This window comes from Microcaecilia unicolor, chromosome 8 (assembly GCF_901765095.1).
Source record: "Microcaecilia unicolor chromosome 8, aMicUni1.1, whole genome shotgun sequence".
NCBI lineage: Eukaryota > Metazoa > Chordata > Amphibia > Gymnophiona > Siphonopidae > Microcaecilia > Microcaecilia unicolor.
In genome coordinates, this window is record NC_044038.1 from 152,127,896 (window position 1) to 152,146,959 (window position 19,064).

General features: G+C 44.4%; 1 protein-coding gene across 2 annotated transcripts; it reads left to right on the forward strand.

The window, feature by feature from the left end:
• Window positions 1-295: 295 nt before the first annotated feature.
• Window positions 296-17,525, forward strand: SQSTM1 (sequestosome 1). 2 transcript variants are annotated; one of them, XM_030213527.1, is made up of 8 exons: window positions 297-594; window positions 3,215-3,310; window positions 4,235-4,464; window positions 4,910-5,066; window positions 5,321-5,410; window positions 9,736-9,950; window positions 15,187-15,388; window positions 15,931-17,525. In XM_030213527.1, the coding sequence occupies exons 1-8, from the start codon at window positions 417-419 to the stop codon at window positions 16,077-16,079; spliced, it is 1,317 nt and encodes a 438-aa protein (XP_030069387.1). In that variant the 5' UTR covers window positions 297-416; the 3' UTR covers window positions 16,080-17,525. The 2 variants fall into 2 exon arrangements, with proteins under 2 accessions (XP_030069388.1, XP_030069387.1); XM_030213528.1 differs by lacking the exon at window positions 5,321-5,410 and having other exon boundaries at window positions 296-594.
• Window positions 17,526-19,064: the final 1,539 nt, after the last annotated feature.

Genomic DNA, 19,064 nt, shown 5'->3' on the forward strand with positions numbered 1-19,064 from the left:
CATCTAAATCTGCTGATTAACAGCTATAAAATGTCGTCGCTCTGTTCCAGAATAAAGCAGTTCAATGTACAGTATTACTCCGCTTGGCTACAGGAACCGCCAGCCGTCCGTCGGCAACCCCCTTTCGCTCTCACTTCGAAATACGTATACCGTGACGTCACGAGCCCAAACAAACCCGTGGTAGGGCAGTTCAGAACTGGGCGGCCCCTCCCCCGTTTCTCAACCAAGAGGTGGGACTTTCCCCAGAGTCCTGAAGCCCCCTCTCCTTTCCCTTTCCCCCCTTCCCCGCAGGGTCCGCCCCGAACGGCGCATAAAAGCAGGAGGTTCGGTCGCGTGTGAATAGAGCGCTTGGAAATTCCCGAGGCTGAAGAGTTGTTATTTTGTATCCGATTTCTAGCTGCGCCACAGCTTTAGCGATGACCGTCACGGTGAAAGCTTATCTCCTGGGTAAGGAGGACGTGCACAAGGAGATCCGCAGGTTCACCCTCGACCCTTCTGGAGATGGGGCCTCCCTTGCTTATGAGAACCTGACGAGGAAGGTCGGTGAGGTCTTCCAGTGCCTGGCGGAGGCCAACTTTCAGATGTTCTATCGGGGTACGTCAGCCTCTTTCCCTTTCGGTACTTGGGGTGTGATGGGTCTTAGTGCAGTTACGAAAAAAAAAAAAAAAAGTACACATGTGGCCAAAGAAGACTGTTAGCTGGGGGCATATACTGGTAATTACAGGAAATGTAAACTAACAACTCTTTTTGTTTAATATATGTAGCAAAAGCACTTGGGACAGGGCTGGAGGAGTAGCCTAGTGGTTAGAGCAGTGGGCTGAGAGGTTGGGAAGGCAGGGTTCAAATGCAGCTGATTATGAGCATTATGAGTTGTTCAAAGTCTCAATTGTATAACCGGGCACCTGCAATTGTGCGGTTTTTGTGCGTGTAAATTCACGGAATACTAGTAACTCGGTGTGATAGTGCTGAACTGCTAATCTGTAAGGGTGGGGTGTGTATGGATGGTGTATAAATATTAGGAGTGGGGTGTGCCTAGGCAAGGAGTAGGCTGCCCACTAATACAGTCAACTTATAGAATTCTGTAGAGTTTCATATAAACCTTCTGTAATGGTCTGGGTACTTCAATGCCTTTATAATAGAATAGGATCTTGCCATGTGTTGGGAGTCTCAAGTGGAGAGGTACCTAGTTAGAGAATTGTCCTTGTAACATTAGAGCATAAGCCCTGTGGACAGGGAAACTGTCATGAATGTAACTTGGCTTGAGCTCAACTGAAACGTGTGAACTAAATACAAAGTGTAGCTTGTAAATAAGAAACCCAAACATAAATGAGAGAAACTCTTATGACTGTTCAGAAAAAGTTGTTGGGGAGGGGAAACGGGTTGGGGCTGATCCTGTTCCATCCTTGCTTATCATAAGCTATTTATTTTGGGCTGGGGGGGGGGGGGGGGGGGCGGTGATTAGGTGGTTATAGGTTTGACTTGGTCTGGTAGGCTTGCTTAGGTCTTTGGATTTTTGTTGGGTTGGGCAAGGCTTTATGCAAGACGGCAATTCCAGCCTGCACCTGCCAAAACAAAGGAACCATGGTGCTTGTTCAGCTCCAACCCTTGCTCTAGATGGAATTTGCCATTTGTTTGTATAGTGACTGCGATGTTGACTTTTCGTGCTATGTTTGCTTTGGGGTTTTTTTTTAAAGTGGCAGTATTTCCGCCTGTGGGAGTGGTTAGAAAATCTTAGTTAGCAATTGGGTGATAGTACCTGCTGATCAGGTAGTGATATTGTGGTGTTACCTGGATAATGCCACAGTATCAAACATGAGATTCCATCTAGGTAGTGCTACAGTGCTCCAGGAGCAGAGCTGTAATTTACCCAGGTAGCAAAAATACACAGCGCCAGTCCCTGGATAGTTGACCAGATGTTTTACCTTGTCTTGTCTGTATATCTGGCTACTGGTGCTGAACACTAGTGGAGAAGTCCGTACTTATCCTGAAATTCTAATTTGCTAAGCTGCGGTTAAAGGGGGTCTGTGTTACTGTCAGTGTTTTTTTTTTTTTAATGGTTTTGAAGGGCACAGAACTAAAGAATCACACAATTCATAAAGCAATCTTTTTGTGGGTCACTGCGCTGACAAAGGCCAGACCATCCTCTCTGAAAGGCGTTAAAGTGAACCAGAAGAAGTTGAATTTATAGGGGGGGGGGGGAGATTATGTTAGCGAACAGTGCATTCCAGAGCACTGGCTTCCTAACCAGTAATGCCTACCCATCAAATATTTCAGTATCTTGAGGAAACTGAGCTGCATAGATACTAAAATGACCATTTTTTCCCAAGACCTCTGTGTACAAAACCAACCCAATGTCTCTAATAAACACAGAATTAATAGGCAAGCCAAGCTTCCGTTTTGGGTAATACAGCAGGTTTCCTCCCTTCAGTCCTGGAGGTTGCCAGTAGCCTTGTACACTTGCAAGGTAAAGGGGAAGGAGTCGTCACCTGGTAAGGCAGCTATAACTGGGGACCTATTTTGCAACAATATGGATATTTTACACAGGGTTTTAACTGTATACATACAAGCTAATAAACAGGATGAGTAGAACTTAATCTGCAAAGTTTATTTTTATGATTAGTATCGGAAGCCTTTCAACAAGTGTGAAATCTTACACAGCCTTGATCTATACTCTGCTCTGTAGAGCAACCAGAGGTCTGACCCCCCCCCCCCCCCCCCCCAGATGTCCCTACTGAAAATGCATGAGATGGGCATAGAAATCTCTCTGCTATATTCATTAGGGCAGTGGTTCCCAACCCGGTCCAGTCAGGCTTTCAAGATATCCACAATGAATATGCATGAGATTTGCATGCAGTAGAGGTAGTGCCTGCAAATCTCATGCAAATTCATTGTGGATATCTTGGAAAGCTGACTGGGTTCTGGCCCTTGGACTGTGGTTTTTCATCCTTGTTCTAATGCAATCAGTATTCCTTACAGCATTAACGGTGTTAGATAAGAGGGTAAGCGTTACTGGTCAAAATATTGAGTTAACTGGAAAAGTAAATGACTAACATTGAACTCCTTTAGGAGGTCAGAACTTTAAATTGGTGTCTGTTTTGTGTCCCCCCCCCTTTTTTTTAAATAGTTTATGCCAAGAAATCTAACTCTAAATACAAGTCTAGATCTAGACAAAAAGCACTCTTCAAAACTTGACCTTTTCTCCCTCCCCCTACAGATGAAGATGGGGACATGATTGCTTTTTCAAGTAATGAAGAGTTGAAGATGGCTCTAGCCTGCTTGCCGGAGGCAACTTTCCGCATATATGTTAAAGGTAATGTTCTTTGTACTTATCTGTCGTAGGTGACTTAACTGTGATGCAGATCAAAAATTTAAGTAGCTTAGAATGGCATAGACAAAAATGAATATAATCTAAACCAGAGGTTCTCAATCCAGTCCTTGGGACACACCCAGCCAGGTCATGAAGATATCCACAGTGAATATGCATGAGTCATTTTGTGCTATACGGTGTGATCATGGCTTCGGCATGATACATCCTTTTTGAGTTGCCTTTGGTCAGGCTGTCTTCCAACTCCACTTTTACATATGAGTTCAGTACATAGATTGTCGAAGTCACTTGTTTGCACATCTAGTAGCCCCTGATGCAGCCCAGTTGGGCGAAACATGGCCTGTGTCGGGCTCGCTATTTTAGTTTATCTGTTGTAGAAAGCTGGTTTCTGAAGTATTCAGGCTATAGGCTGTAGAATCCATTTTAGACCAGGAAAAGATGTTCAGGCTTGACCAGGCCTCTGACCAGCAAAGGTGAGAGCAGGAAAATACCCTTGCAGAGAGCTGAAGTTTTAGCAGGCAGGGCATTTTCTATTGGTTCAATAGATATTGGCAGTGGTATTTTGTGTAAGTTGTATTGTTTTATACTTATCATAACTGGTAGTATCAAAATGAGGTCAGTTTTCCTGCATGAATATCATTAAGCCTTTTAAATTGGATTCATTATTTATGAATGAAATATAGCAGAACATAAGCTCATAGTTGAATGAACACTGTAATAGTTTCATAAGCTGAAAATGCACATGTATTCCCCTTTCTTGCATGTAAACTCGTACATATCTGTTTGGTGATGGACTGTAATGAGATGTGTACCTGTTTCTCTGCTTGAGTAGACAGACACTCACCAGTAGGCACTTTTGCTTGAGCGACATGCCTAAATGAATCAACTTTTTTCTCTTTAAACCTTCAGAAAAGAGAGACTGCAAACGTGAACACCGTTCCCACTGTAGCCAGGAGCGCCCCCAAAATGTGGTGCATCCTAATGTGATTTGTGATGGCTGTGAAGGACCAGTGGTGGGAAATCGGTTCAAGTGTGCCGTCTGTCCTGATTATGACCTCTGCAGCACCTGTGAGGCAAAGGGCATTCACAAGGAGCACAACATGATCAGCTTCCAGAGCCCGCTAGTCCATCCCATGGAGGTGAGTAGCACATGTGAATAAAGGAGACATGATTGCTCTCTGGAGAACCAGGAATCGATAAGTAGAGGTCAAGCTGGGATATAGCCCGAAGTCCTCTAAATTTACAATAAGAAATTAACTTGTTCAGTATGTGGTATATTTTAATCTGGGCACATTGTGTTTTTTTGTAATTAGCCAGATGTTAGTTCTCCTAGGTGCTGTGGAACTTCCCCCTCCCTCCCCCTATGCTCTGTAGTAACATCTGTGGTTAAAGCAACATTTGTCAACCTCTTAACTTCAAATGTGCTGCTGGTGCTGGTACCTACGAACATTAAAGTAATAGGATGAGAAATGTTGCACCAAATGACACACCCACAGATGTGCTGTTCCTTTGATACCTGCTAATATTTTTATAAATAGCTGCAGGTTCCATCAGACTAAACTTTATGATCTCTTTTCTCCTTAGTGGTTTGCTCGTGGCCGTTGGCTTCGTAAAATGAAGCATGGTTTCCCACCAGCTGCATGGATGCAAGCTTGGGGGTTCCCTATGGCTGGTTATACATGCCGGAACACCAGCCAGGCACAACCTGGTGCTCAACCCCCCAACCCACCAACTGAGCAAGGTACGCAGTGAACTGGAGCAAGGGTAAACTAGCAGTTTTGTCTGATTACTGTCCATCTTCAAACAGAACATATAGGTAGCTGACTTAGGAAGGCTGTGGCTGGTGTATCTTCAGAGTCTGGTTGAAATGCCTTAACGCTACAGAAATGCAGCAACTGACTTTTTTTTTGCTGAAAACAAAGCACTGTTGTGCAGTTTCCAGTAGTATTTCAGCATGTCAGCTTTTTTTTTTTTTTCCTCCCCTCTCTCTAATAGCCTCAACCTCAAATAATCAGGCCCAAGAAGCCAATGTTTCCTTCTTGAAGAATGTTGGAGAGAGTGTGGCAGCAATGCTGAGCCCTCTGGGTAAGTATCTTGCACGGCCCAACCTTACAGGGACACCAGCTCCTGTGGATAAAGCACACTTACATATGTATGTACATACACCTAGCTTCAGGTTGGATATGTACTTTGTGCATTGAGCCTTATTTTCTGGCATGTACTTTGGGTGCCTATTTGGAAATACCTAGTTCTAGAATTCCCCAATAGCTATGTGAATAGCTTGAACTAGGGCCAAAAGTTGGAAAGATTCCCCCCCATTTTTATTTTGGTGAAACTAGAGAAGATCAGAAGGGTGATAAAAGTGGTTCTCAATAGGTTAGGGCCTTTCATAAAGGCTATATAGCCCTTTGGCTTGGAGAAAGGACAACTGAGGGGATATGGAGCTGATAAGATTGTATAGAGCAGAACAGGGAGCAATTAAACCCTTCAAACCAGAGGATGCTCCGTGAACCTAATGACCATCAGACTGGAAAAGAAGAAACTATTGTTTGTGGCATCTGTTGTTGCAGGAAAAATTAGCCAAATAGGGAAACCATAGCTCATTTCTAAGTTGTGTATTTCATGGATCTGCCGAGTTCTTGTGAATGTAGAATTGCACATTTAACTTTTTTTTTTTTTTTTTTTTTTTTTTGTGGTGCTCTTGTTTTGTACTTTAAAGTGCAGAGGCAGTGCATGGTTAGCAACTGCCCTGCAGAGAGCATAGGGTGCACAACTTGTGCTGGGGCCTGAAATACATGCCTCTTGCCCATGGCATAACCAAAGGTCACCCTGGTGGTCTAGTAAACTAGCTGTTAAGCCCGTAACGGGCTAGTTTTTTGTTTTCCTATGCCCCCCCGGGTCCACCAACCCTGCTCTCTCCCCTGCCCTCCCCCCAGCGTGTTTCCCTCAGTTCCGCTCCCTCCTCCTCCGATTTCCACGCCCATGTCCAAGCCCTCCTCCCTATTGGACTGTACTGCTGGTGGAGGCGGGGCTTGGACTTCTACACTCTTAGCGTTCTGAGTGACTCTACTGCGCATTTGTAGGTGAGTTGGTCACTTGCCTTTTATATGTTTGGGTCAGAGAGTGAGTGAGAGAGAAAGTGTTTCTCTCTGTTAGAGACAGCATGAGTGAGCTCTCACAGTGGTGGTGGTCAGTGGCTCTGTATATCCATTTGTTATAAGCTGCAAATCAGGGTTTTTTGTTGTTGTCCCCCTCCCCTTCTTAGAATATTGTGTGTGAGAGTAAGTGAGAAATGAAGTGTTTCTGTGGAAAACAGACAGTGAGTGAGAGTGAGCAGCTAGTGCGTGTGTGTCTCTGAGTGAGAGAGTGCTTGTGAGCTGTTAGTACTCCGTCTCATTGGAGGTTGTCACCTTATAGTCAGTTGTTGGAGCTGTGTGGCAGTGGAGGTTTAGTGTCTCCTTGTAGGCAGTTGTTGGAGCAGTTTGAAAGGCAGGCTCGTTTTTCAGTCCTGCGCCGGTCTCCCTCCCCGCATACCAGGGGCGTATCTGAGGTTCGGTGGTAGAGGGGGGCAGGGGCTAGAGTGAGGGGGCACATTATCGCCCCCCCGCCTACCGCAGTCAACCCTTTCCCCGCCTACCGCCGTCACCTACCCCCGAGGTCCGCTTCCTCCCGGTTTTTTAAAATATTACTTCAGCTGGCGGGGGACCCCAACCCCCGCCAGCCCAGCCGAGGTCGTCTTTAACTTCTTCGTCCAACTGGAAGGATGCAGCTTTCACAGCACGAGGATGAAGTTAAAGAAGACCTCGGCTGGGCTGGCAGGGGTTGGGGTCCCCCACCAGCTGAAGTAATATTTTAAAAAACCGGCAGGAGGAAGCGGACCTCGGGGGTAGGTGACGGCGGTAGGCGGGGGAGGGTTAACGGCGGTAGGGGGGCCCAGGCCCCTGTGGCCCCAAACAGATACACCCCTGCCGCATACACGTTGTTGTTCCGCCCCTTCTGCTTACTCTTGCTGTTCAGTGAGCCAAAGGGGCGGGACAGCTATGTCTTTGCTTCATGCTGCAAAGCAGGACTTGTGTGTGTGCGCTGCGAGTGAATGCACCTGTTTACCTTTTTCTTTTGGCCCCAGAACATTTTTTGATCCCTGCTTGGTTTCTGCTGCGGGTTTTTTGTTGCCTCGGCCACTTCGTCGTTCCTGCTGTGCCCTTTTACATGGTGGTTCTCTTCTTCATCCTCCTGCCCTCCCTATTGGCTGCATTACGTCCTCCTTCAATTTCCAAGCCCCTCCCCTCCCTTTTGGCTGCATTATGTCCTCCAATTTCCACACCCCCTCCTTACCTCCCTATTGGCTGCATTACGTCCTCCTCCAATTTCCACGCCCCCTCCCTATTGGCTGCATTGCGTTTGGTGCAGGAACAGGAGCTGCTGGTGGAGGCGGGGTTTGGAGTGTTGCTCCTTGAATGTTCGGTCTCTACTGCGCATTTGCGGGTGAGTACGGTCACTCGCAATTTGTGTTTGAGGCAGAAGTAATTCCACCCCCCCCCCGGTCTCCTGTCCCATGGCTAAATAAGCCTTTATTTGGCTGAACCATGAGACTACAGCTAGGGGTAGGGTTACCATATGGCTCCAGAAAAAGGAGGACAGATTGAGCCAGCCAGGTTTTACTTCCATTGCTTTCCATTGAAAGCAATGGAAGTAAAACCTGGCTGGCTCAATCTGTCCTCCTTTTTCTGGAGCCATATGGTAACCCTAGCTAGGGGTCAGTTTCCATTTTGAAGCTGGGCAGGAGCAGAGGCAGAATACTCCTTTATGCACCAGGGAGACCTTGGGTAAATGCTTGGGGGGGGGGGGGGGGGGAAGCAGCCCAGGGGTGGTACTATCCCTAAAATGTGTGTTATGATCTGGGGGTGGGGGGGAGTGACTATTGTGACCAAAACAATTGCTGCCTTATTTTCACCTATTTCTACACCAAACACATGGGAGTTTTACCATAGACTGGCTTAATGTGCAGTAGCCATTGGCACACCTCGGCAAACAGGCTCTATAGTATGAAACTTTTTTCAATCACAGCTTGCCTAGAAAAGGAGCCTACAAAATTGTGGGTCAAACTTGAAAGTGGTCTAGAACTGGGCAACAGACATACAGGATCACATATTTGGGCTGCAAAAACCCAAGTGAGCAGTACAGTATAAGGGTGAAGTACTTCTGTATATAAAGGTTATTGTATCTTATTTTAATGTGGTCATATAAGCAGAGAAGATGATGGTAGAAGTCAGATGTCTGGGTGCTTAGGGAGAGGAATGGCCAGCAGAAAAAGTGATAGTGCTCTGGGTAAGTCTGAGACCCAATTTAGACTACCATCCAAGTAGGTGGGGACAGCCTTGGATTCCAATCTGTATACTTCTGTAAGAAAGGCAGGAAAGGGGAGATTGCATTCATGCTACAGCAGTATGTAAATGTCTCGGCTAAGCTGCTTTTCACTTCATTTTTTAATTTATTAGCACTTATATTCCAGTCTTATCAAGAGCAGAGCACAGTACAACACAAAAATACATTAAATCATGTATATAAATAACTTGTCCCCATTATACTGGAATTGGTTCAGAGCCTGCATTAATAAATGCTGTTTTTAACTGCTTAATGCCAAGCAAAGGTAATTGAAGAAAAGCCCTAGAACAAGAGGGCATCGGATGGAGGTGGAAGGAAATGCTTATAATGTACAGGAATACTATTTTACAGAAAGTGTGGTGTGTGTGTATATATAGAATGGCCTCTCAATGGACAAGGAGTAACAATTATGAATGCATGGGGCAAACAGGATCTCTAAGGGGGGAGGGGAGGATAGTACAGATAAAATATTGGTATGGATGGGCAGACTGGATAGGCCATATGTATACTACACAACTGTAAACCATAAGCTGTATGCTGAGCTCTGAGAGCAGCAAAATAAAAGGCTTGGTACTGTAGAGTACTAAAGTGTGATTTTCATAACTAGTGGATAGCAGAAAGTGGTTTGAATTGAGGGAGGGAAAATTCATTCAAGTGGCACTAAATGCAAATAGGCACTTCTTTCATATCTGGGTGTTGCAGAAGGGGGGCAGCTCCAATGAGATCCAGGTCATTCACACTTTATGAACTAAGATGACTTAAAAAAAACAACAACCCTGTTGTCAAAGCTGACTAGCAATCCCCCTAGACTTGGTGCCATCCTACTGTCTTATTCCCCATATGGAGTATACTAGAAACCTAAAGGCTCATGTTAGTGTTCACACTGCAGTCTCCAAAATTGACCCAGATTCAAGAAGTCAGTGTGGAAGCTTATTAAAGCTACTTTATTTTCCTATACTTGCCTACAGAGTGACAGCTCAGTCCTGTAAGAACTTAACCAGTATTGAATCTTGTTACGTCTGCAGGTATAGAAGTGGATATTGATGTTGAACATGGAGGTAAAAGAAGCAAAGTAACTCCTTCCCAGCCCAACACTGAGGCAAAAGACTCGCAGCCTAACAGCACATCCACTGACCAGAGTAAAGGCAATGGGGCCACTGGAGGAGCTTCCATGGAAACAGAGTCAATTGCACAGAGAATGAGAGACATTGAATTAAACTCTCCCATGCAGTTAGACAAGGTAATACTGAAATAATATAAACTATATGCCTAGCAGTGTAGATTCAGATTCTGCTAAAACAAAGGTGTACAAACCTTTGGTTGATGGCTATTTAGCTAAACTTTAGTACCTGATTTTGGAAACTATATTTAAGTTCTGGGCTGGTGCCTAATGAAAACAAGTACATGGGCTTTGCCTTTGGTATCAGTTACAATCAGACCTACAGCCTATATTGATCAATGGCACTAAATAATGAAACTAAACTTACCTGTCCATTTGTTGCTGAATATTACCAGCCCCGATGCTAGGGTTTGTCCCTGGCTGCTGTAGGAGACACATCATTGCTGACTGCTTTCCCATGTAAGCAGGTGGAACAGGAGCGCCTGCCAATCTAGTGCGGTCACATGCAACAAACTAGACTTTCCAGGCTCAGTCCGTAACAGTTTTTTCTGTTGGTGCCAGCTGCCTACCAGAAAGGCATTGTTCTATCAAGGGAATAGTCCTAAAAGATTGGAGGAGGAGAGGAAAGCGTGTCTAGACTGGGACGGTAGTTTCCTTTCCATGAATCCTAACAAGCTTAAAACTGTACCAGGAAGTCTAGGTTCAGAAGTATTGTACCGATTCAAATTGACTGAAGAAATATTGTTGCCTTTTCACAAGTTTCAGGTCATGTGGCTGTTCATAGGGCCAATGTTACCCCCTCCCCCTTATTGCAGACCCATGTGTCTCCACTTACCACAGTTCTTCTTAACACAGTGGTTGAGGTAGACTGTCAGGTTTTCAAGATAGCCACAGAGAGTGCAAACATCTCATGCATATTGTGTGTCTCGCACTTTTATGGATATTCTGAAAACCAGACTGGGTTGGTGTGCCCTGAGGACAGTCAAGAACCACTGACATAGTAGACCACCTTGGCCCTACAAGTCAGGCATAAGATATTTTTCTACCTACGCCAGAAGAAAGCTGATGACCAGACTAGGCTTGGTGTGGCCTGAGTCAAGAACTACTGACTTCACCTTGCCCCTACACGAAGTCTGGCTGTAAAGATGCTTTTCTACTCTTGCAACAAGAAAGCTGAGTTGTCTTCAGTAAGCTACCAATGTAGGTTTTTATTAAATCCAGGCTTGATGTGACACCCTAAGAGGGCTCGCTGGAGCGGTTGTGAGGACCTACCCTGTCTACTACCTCTAGTGCTGCCACCGTTGCACTAGTGGTAAGGGGAGATAGTTTCTCAAGTCCATTCTGGAGTAGGCCCTTGGCAGTTGGTCTACAATGAATATGCATGAGCTTGATTTTGAATATACTGCCTGTTGTAGGCAAATCTTTAATGTATATTCATTGTGGACGTAAACCTGACTCCAGTGGCGTTCCTAGGGTGGCTGACAGCTGGGGCGGATCACTGATGTGCCCCCCCCCCCCCCCCCGGTGCATTTTTACCTGCTGGGGGGTGCTGCGTGTCTGTCGGCCACGCTCGGTCCCTGCTCCTTCTGTCCCGGAATGGGTTACTTCCTGTTCCGGGGCAGAGGGAGCAGGGAATGAGCGTTGCTGACGGATGTGCGGCCCGGCCCGACCCCCCCCCCCCCCCCCCCCCCGGTGCATCTTTACCTGCTGGGGGCTTCGCTCGTTCCCTGCTCCCTCTGCCCTGGAACAGGAAGTAACCAGACAGATGCGTGGCACTCACTCCCCCCCCCCCCCCCTTTGGTACGCCACTGCCTGACTCACAAGGGCCTACTGCAGGACTGAGTTGGGAAAGTAGCATGCGTGCTCAAGTAATTCTCTCTACTTCTTGTTACACACCCGGCCAGGTTTTCAACTAGTTAACCGGAGTACGTAAGTAACTTGCATACACTACCTCTTGTATGCAAATTTTTATGCATAAGCAGCTTTGTCTATTGTGTACTTATGCTGGAAACTGGGCAGGCAGGCAGTGAGTATTGTGTAGGTGAATGTTACCTAGGGTTCCTATATAGGGCCTGTTTCCTTACTAGAGTAACGTGCTTCTGAGAGGCTCATACTCTACCCCCAAAACTGCAGTAACTGACAAATATTCAGTACTTAGTTCTAGGTTCTTATGCAGCTGTACCTAGACAGTCAATTGGAACCTACAGTCTGTGACTGCAAACATTAGTGCGTTTGAGGGCTAACTGGTATGATTAGGGCAAGGGGAGGGGGAGAAGCTGGCCTACCTACTACTCCCTCAATGAGCCTGCTTTGATAACTGGTAATGAGGCACTGGATGTATAGTAAATGCTGGTGTCTAGACATCTAGTGCTACTTGCACAGGAACGGGGTTTGCGGCGTTCTTGTGGAAGTGTACACTGCACTTGTGCCACCCTGTCACTTACCAAGTTTCTTTAACAGCACAGCTGGGACAAGTCTCCATTAAGGAGGTAGAGAGACAAATGGTGGCGGGATTTAAAAAGGCATGGCATGAACATGGAGGCTCTCTAATTAGAAAATGGAAGTTAACCTTGATGGATTTGTTGAGTGACACTTAGATGGTGACTCCTGTGCTGTTGAACTAGGGCTGTTACCGTGCAGCCATGTATGGTCTGTCTCTCATATATGGCAATCTAGCATAGGATGGGCTAGAAAGGGCTTAGCAACTTTAGTGACTGGAACATGAGGTTAGTGCTGGACACACTTAGGGTCTGTTTCCTGTAACTGAGAAAACTGATACGCTGGAGTGGGCTTCTACAACTCCAGCAGTTAGGCCGTAGAAGTCCGCTCAGCCCTATCCTTATGGTCATGTCGCAGAAATGCCAAAGAGAGACTATTTGTGATTTAATTATGACTTGATGATGAGTGGGCAGAATGGAGCATTCAGGTTTTTATCTGCTCTCACTCACTGTTAATTCTCTACTGGTGGACTGATGTGCAGACCTTGGCCCTGACACAAGCACCAGATTAACCTGACCTACTGACACATGACAACCTGGTTGGTACACAGTGCCAGTGAATTGGAGACAAGTCTTGCACACATGCACTAGAGTGTTCCAACTTCTCTTTCTTCCTTGCCTGTAGTGCTGTGGCTAGAACCAAGATAGACAGTTGACTAGAATTTTTTTAATGTACCATTAAATTGGTGTGGGAGAAGTGTTATGGCAGGTTCTTGGATAGTATTCTTGGTGTATTAGAAATGTTTTATCTGCTGTGATGTATATACTTGAACAATAAAAAAAAAAAAATAGCAAAAAATAATCTTGCGGAGAGGGGTAGGGTGAGTAAGATTCCAGTGGGGATGGGGTATGATTTTTGTCACTACACCTCTCTAGTACTGCTCCAACAGTCTGGATTGAGGTAGAGCTTTTTTTTTTTTTTCACCCTTTTCCCCTCCCTGTATTAAGAACAGCACAAAGCTTGTCCTAACTTTCTGGTTATTTATCAGCAATTTTTAGTCCACAAACTGGATTATTGGTTAAGTAGGTGCTGTACCTATGCTCTGCCTCTACCTTAACTGATTTAAGTGCTGCTGAATTATCATCTCCTGCCAGGTTCCACCTTGGAGATATCGGGCCCCTCATTTTTATCTGCATCACATTTGCAGTAGTATAGAACATGTTCCAAATCTCCAGCAGGTAGAGCCAGAGCCTTGGTCTACAGTAGGGGTTCTTAACCTAGTCCTCAGAATGCAAATAGCGACTCAGGTTTTCAACATTTCTGTAATGAATATGCATGTGCTGTGTGTATGCACCACCTCTGTTATATGCAGTTTTATGTAATTCATATTTGTGGTGAGAACCAGAATCAGTAGGTGTCCCAAGGACTGGATTTTAGAATCTGTGGCTATAGTAACACCATGATCCTGCAGCCAGGACCACACATTCCTCCCTTGCCACAGAATTGGTTAGTGCTTATAGAATCTTCACAGTAGACCAGGAGAGGTAGTGTGTACTCAAGATGGCTGTAGTAAAAGAAGCCCCCTTTGTTCTCATCCTACTGCTGCTTTCCAAGTCCCTGTGTGTGGCCTGAACATACACAAGTACAAAGCTCACTACATCAGGACCTATTCTGTTTGGGGCCTAAACATCAACAAGTACAATGCCCCAGCTAGGGAACAAGGCAGCTGCTGTCCTGCAAGCCATGACTGAGGGTCAGTGATGGCATTTTAAGGGGGTTGTTGGTGGGAGACCCTGTATAGGGTGGGTGCATGTGAAGGAATTGAGTAGAGGGACTAAGGGGTGGGGGGGGGTGTAAAGGTGAGTCAAAGGAGTATAGGTAAGTGGCTATGACTGGAGCAGAGCTGGTGGTGGGGAAGGGGGGGTTCTAATGGTCATTTGCCCTTATCCTCTCACACTCTATCACCCTTCCACGTAGCAATCAGTAAGATCCCTAGAAAAGGACAAAATTGGGTAAATGGCACTTTATAAAATGCTAGGACTTTTGCTACACCATCTATTGTCTCAACTTAAGTAACTGAATGACTGGTGATGGATGTCCAACACTGCTGTGATTAGTCAACTGCCTAGGTAGGGCGTGATCAAAAATACCCTCCAGCAGGTTAGCCATTATCACTACTGTAATCTTGGGACAGTGACCAGTTTGAAACAGCCTGCCACTGGCAACAGCTTAGGACTGCAAACCTGAGATCATTGTGGAGGCTATTCTTGATGGGAATAGGGAGAGAGGTTACTAACTTGAAATGCAGCATTCAAAGCATGTACTTGATCTACTCTTGAGATCAAGAGCTTTAAAATATGTAAAACTATAATGTCACACCTGCCACAATCTCTGTTTTCTAAAAATTGAAGCCTGCAGACTGAGTGTTGCCTGTTTGGGATTTTATTTTCTCTCCTCTGTTCCTAACATCATATAAACCACACCAAATGTTAGGGCAACCAAGTTTTTTTTTTTTGACAATCTTAAAATTATCATGGTGCATGAATACAGTAAAAACTAAACCACTTTGTTGTGGAGTGGACATCAATTCCTGGTAAGAGAAAAGCAATTTGTTTGTAATAGGTCAGTGGTTCACAAACATGCTCATGGAGGCACAACAGCTAGTCAGGTTTTCAGTATATCCACAATGCGTATTCATGAGATCAATTTGTGAGCAGTGGAGGCAGTGCATGAAAATCTTTCATGAATATTCATTTTGGGTATCCTGAAAACCTGACTGGCTGAGGTGGTTTAGGAGTGAGCAGGGTAGTGCTGTAAATAAGGCAGAATGTTGCCTTTTGCAGCAGTTCTTGGTTGATTATTATTAAGCCATGTGCTTACATTTTTATATATGTATTTTTTTTTTCACTTTTTTAAGGACCAAAGTGACAGAGGCAGCTGCTGTTCAGGAGGTGATGATGACTGGACTCATTTATCCCCTAAAGAAGTTGATCCCTCGACTGGTGAATTGCAGTCTATGCAGCTTCTAGCAGACAAACCTAACTCTCTAGACCCAGCTCAGCTCTCCAGCCAACCTGTGGGTCTGCGAGAAGCTGCAGTATACCCACATCTCCCACCAGGCAGGCAATCTTTGAATTTCTATCATGGGCCAGCTGTGAATGGGGTGGGGAGGCATGTCTTGGCAGATATCTTCACTTTCTGCCATTGAAGAGCAAGGTTTGGCGGTTGGGGTAGATAAATGGAGAGGCTTTAATTTTACAAAACTAATTTCTAAACTAGTGGTTCCCAAAGCTGGTCCTGGAAGCACCCTAGCCACTCACGTTTGTAGGACATCAGTAATGAATATGCATGAGAGATACATGTGGATGTCCTGAAAAACTAGCTTTTGGAACCATTAGTCTTAGTCCAACAGCCTCAGGGCCTGCTCCCAAATGAAACATTAAAACTGTTCTGTGCCAGTAGTGAGACGCTTGCTCTTAACAGGGTTTATGCCATTTGCCTAGGTTTGGCATCTACTATCAGAGCTATCATACACAGCAGTAAGGGTGGAATGGTACAAACATGTCCATATCCAATATTGTAGACTAATACTGTCTAATACCTGCTCATTAGATCATTGTTTTAAGAGTACTATGTTCTGTGTTTTTCTCTTACTTAATAGAAGCTGACCCTCGCTTGATCGAATCCCTCTCACAAATGCTTTCCATGGGCTTCTCAGATGAAGGGGGATGGCTCACACGGCTGCTCCAAGCAAAAAACTGCAACATTGGGGAAGCACTAGATGCCATCCAGTACTCTAAACGCCATTAAGCATGGATCTACTGCCTTAACCTTTTAAATTGACAGCTTATCTGATTAGGGCTTCTCTTTGTAGTGAAGCAGTATCACTTAATCCTATAATTAGAGCTACTTAGAAATGTTACTACTTGTAAGACAAAGGTTAGTGCTATCTTTTCACTGTTTAATTTACATAGAGGGCATAACTGTCTTCTAACAAGTGACAAATTGTAAGGGAAGAATTGAGCTGAAGTATAGCGTGGGCTAGGCTGGAACAACAAGTAACACACTCTTATCAAGTTAAAATCATCTCTACAAACTGCATTGTCTACTTGATCTTGGTACTTCTGCCTTTGTGTCTAAATTCCAAAGACTACCTTCATTCCCCTCATGAAATATTTCTAACTTGGCTGCATTGCACCACCTCTAAAGTAGGGGCTTAATGTTTTAATGTAACAGAGCACCATCTGTATAGCAGCTGGAACACTGTTCTAACAGCATGCTCAAGTTCTACAAAGTGGCAATGAAGGAAAATAGTTGTAGTCTAAGATTTGCATTTTTAAAATTTCTCATCTCCTTGTGCCTTGTTTGATTCTGGTTCGCTGTGTGCTAGCTATGAAACAAAGGTGGAAGGGAAGTAAAACTTGTGAAAGGGATTGTTTTCTAGAGGAGCCAGAGCAGTGGCTGCTACGCCCCAATCTCTTCTCTTTCCTCCCCCCCCCCCCCCCCCCAATAGCACAAACTACATAATTTTAACAGCCCAAATTGTCTTAATTCCTAATTTTATAGGACAAAATCCTCACAGCTGTATTTGCCTTTTCTTAAAATGAGGTGAGAAATTCCAAATCTACTTCATTTTCCCCTTCTTGAGTTACTGTACTATAGATGCCTCCACATTGCTAACTTACTACAGTATGTTAGGACAAAAGTAATAAAGCAGCAGTGCTTGTGTATGATTAAGAAACAGCTTACCACCTAAGACCTTCTCTAAGCTTTAGCTCCATGATGGGTATTAAAAAAAAAATTATATAGAGGCCATACCCCCCTTAACATCCTCTAACAAGCTGTTAAAATATTAAGACAAGTACAGTATAACTTCATGCCTATCCTGTAGTTGGGTCTCGCTAAAACAAGTCTCACTTCTACTCTTGTAAACAAAACTACTCTAGTTCCCCTTTTTTTTGGGGGGGGGGGGGGGGGGGGGAGGAGGAGGCAAGGAGTTGGTTTACACAGAGCATAGGGCAAAACAAAGTACTTAAATCATGGTTCAGCTTTAGCCTAGCTGTGGGAATAGAAGCCACAGTAGGATTCAAACAAGTACAATATCTATTACATAGATCCAATTAGTATAATTTTGATAAGACAATGCAGGTATGATCCTTGTTTTCACTACAGTACCACTATACTATTTACATGTGTGCATTAGAAAGTTTTTTTTCTATTTTTTTAATCTTTCTGCAATTAAAGCTGAAATACTAATAGTGTGTGGTTTTTTTCTTTAAAGCAGAAAATCTCTAAGCCTGTACGTTAGCTTAGGAAAGCTAGCGGCTACCTGCATAACTGGGCAAAAGAGTAGGGATTTTATTTTTCTATCCTAACCCAATAGCTGTTACATTTTTAAACTTTTAGGTGTAGTAGAGTTTGGGGCTGAAGTGGCTCATGCTTTAGTCAGTTCTGATATACCACCTCACTTCCATACCAAGTCAAGCAGTTTACAATAACAAAACAAAAAAAAAGAGGATACATAAATCCACCCTGCAGTGGCCAGAGAAGGTATTGGTTAAAGGCAACTCACCAGTCACCCTATGGCAACTGTGAAAAGGCACCTTAAAAGGCTTAAGTGATGATTCAGCACCTATGTGTAAGGGCAGGTTGTACCAAAAAAACAACAGGGGCTAAAAGCATTAATGAGTACTAAGCACTAGTCAGTGATTGAACACAAGATTTGAGGAGGAGGGGGTACTAGAGTCACCCCTTGGACTGGTAGAATTCAGGTTAAGGTTCTCATTCTATGTTTTAGCTGGCGACTGTGTAGCTGCCAAAGGAGAGGCATTAACATGATCAAATGTGAGCTTACAAAGGAAACAGGTGCCAGTATGCTTAGGGTGAGAGTCAAGCATGACCCCCAGGATAGCAGAAGGAAGGCAGCATGACAATAATTCAAAGAGGGTGGATACTAAATCAGGTGAGAGGACATGGCCAGAAAGCAGCAGTTTTTTTTTTTTTCAATTCCTGGAGGGATAGTTGCAGATTGGTAGAATGATCATCAATATATTTTAATAGTAGGTGCTAAATATTAAGGATTTAATTAAGAGTTGCAAGAGAACTAAGAAAAATATTAAAAAGAACTGTGTGTTTGGGGAGGGGGGGAGGATAACTATCCTGTAGCAGTAGGGACAAAGAGAACGATTTTCCAGGAAGGAGGAGAAACAACTGTTTCAGTGAATTTAGAATTAAAAAGAAAAAGTAGGTTGGAAATCGGACAGTAGTTAGCTGGTAGTCATAAGCCATAAAAGTGTGTTTTCCAAAATAGGAAATAGATTTCCAAACCTAAAGACATATTCTGGTTAATAATCTGAAGGTCAGGTTCAAGTATGGAAATTTTGATCATTGCAGAAGGACTGGATCAATGGCATAAGTAGCCATGTTCATAGAAGAGAGATTCTGGGCTAGAGTTCAAAGTAGGAAGGTTGAAAGTGTTCCAAGATAGTGTCAGACCGGGATGAGTTGCTGTTCATGGATTGAGAAAGGGACTTCCAAAGGGTGTCGATATTAGAGGAAAAATATGGGGCTAGTTGTTTAGATGAGGACATGCACTCAGTCATGGTCTGACTCTGACTGCAGTAGTTGTTTTAGAAACAGAAGAGGAGAGAATGAAGACATGTAAAGAAAGTTGTCTTGGCTTTCTTAAGCTGGGTGTTATAAAATCTTTGTTGTATTTTGCATGTTGAGGTGAAAAGATGACTGCAGGTAGCTACGGACCAGAACCACAACCTTCCCTTCTCCTTCCCCCCCTCC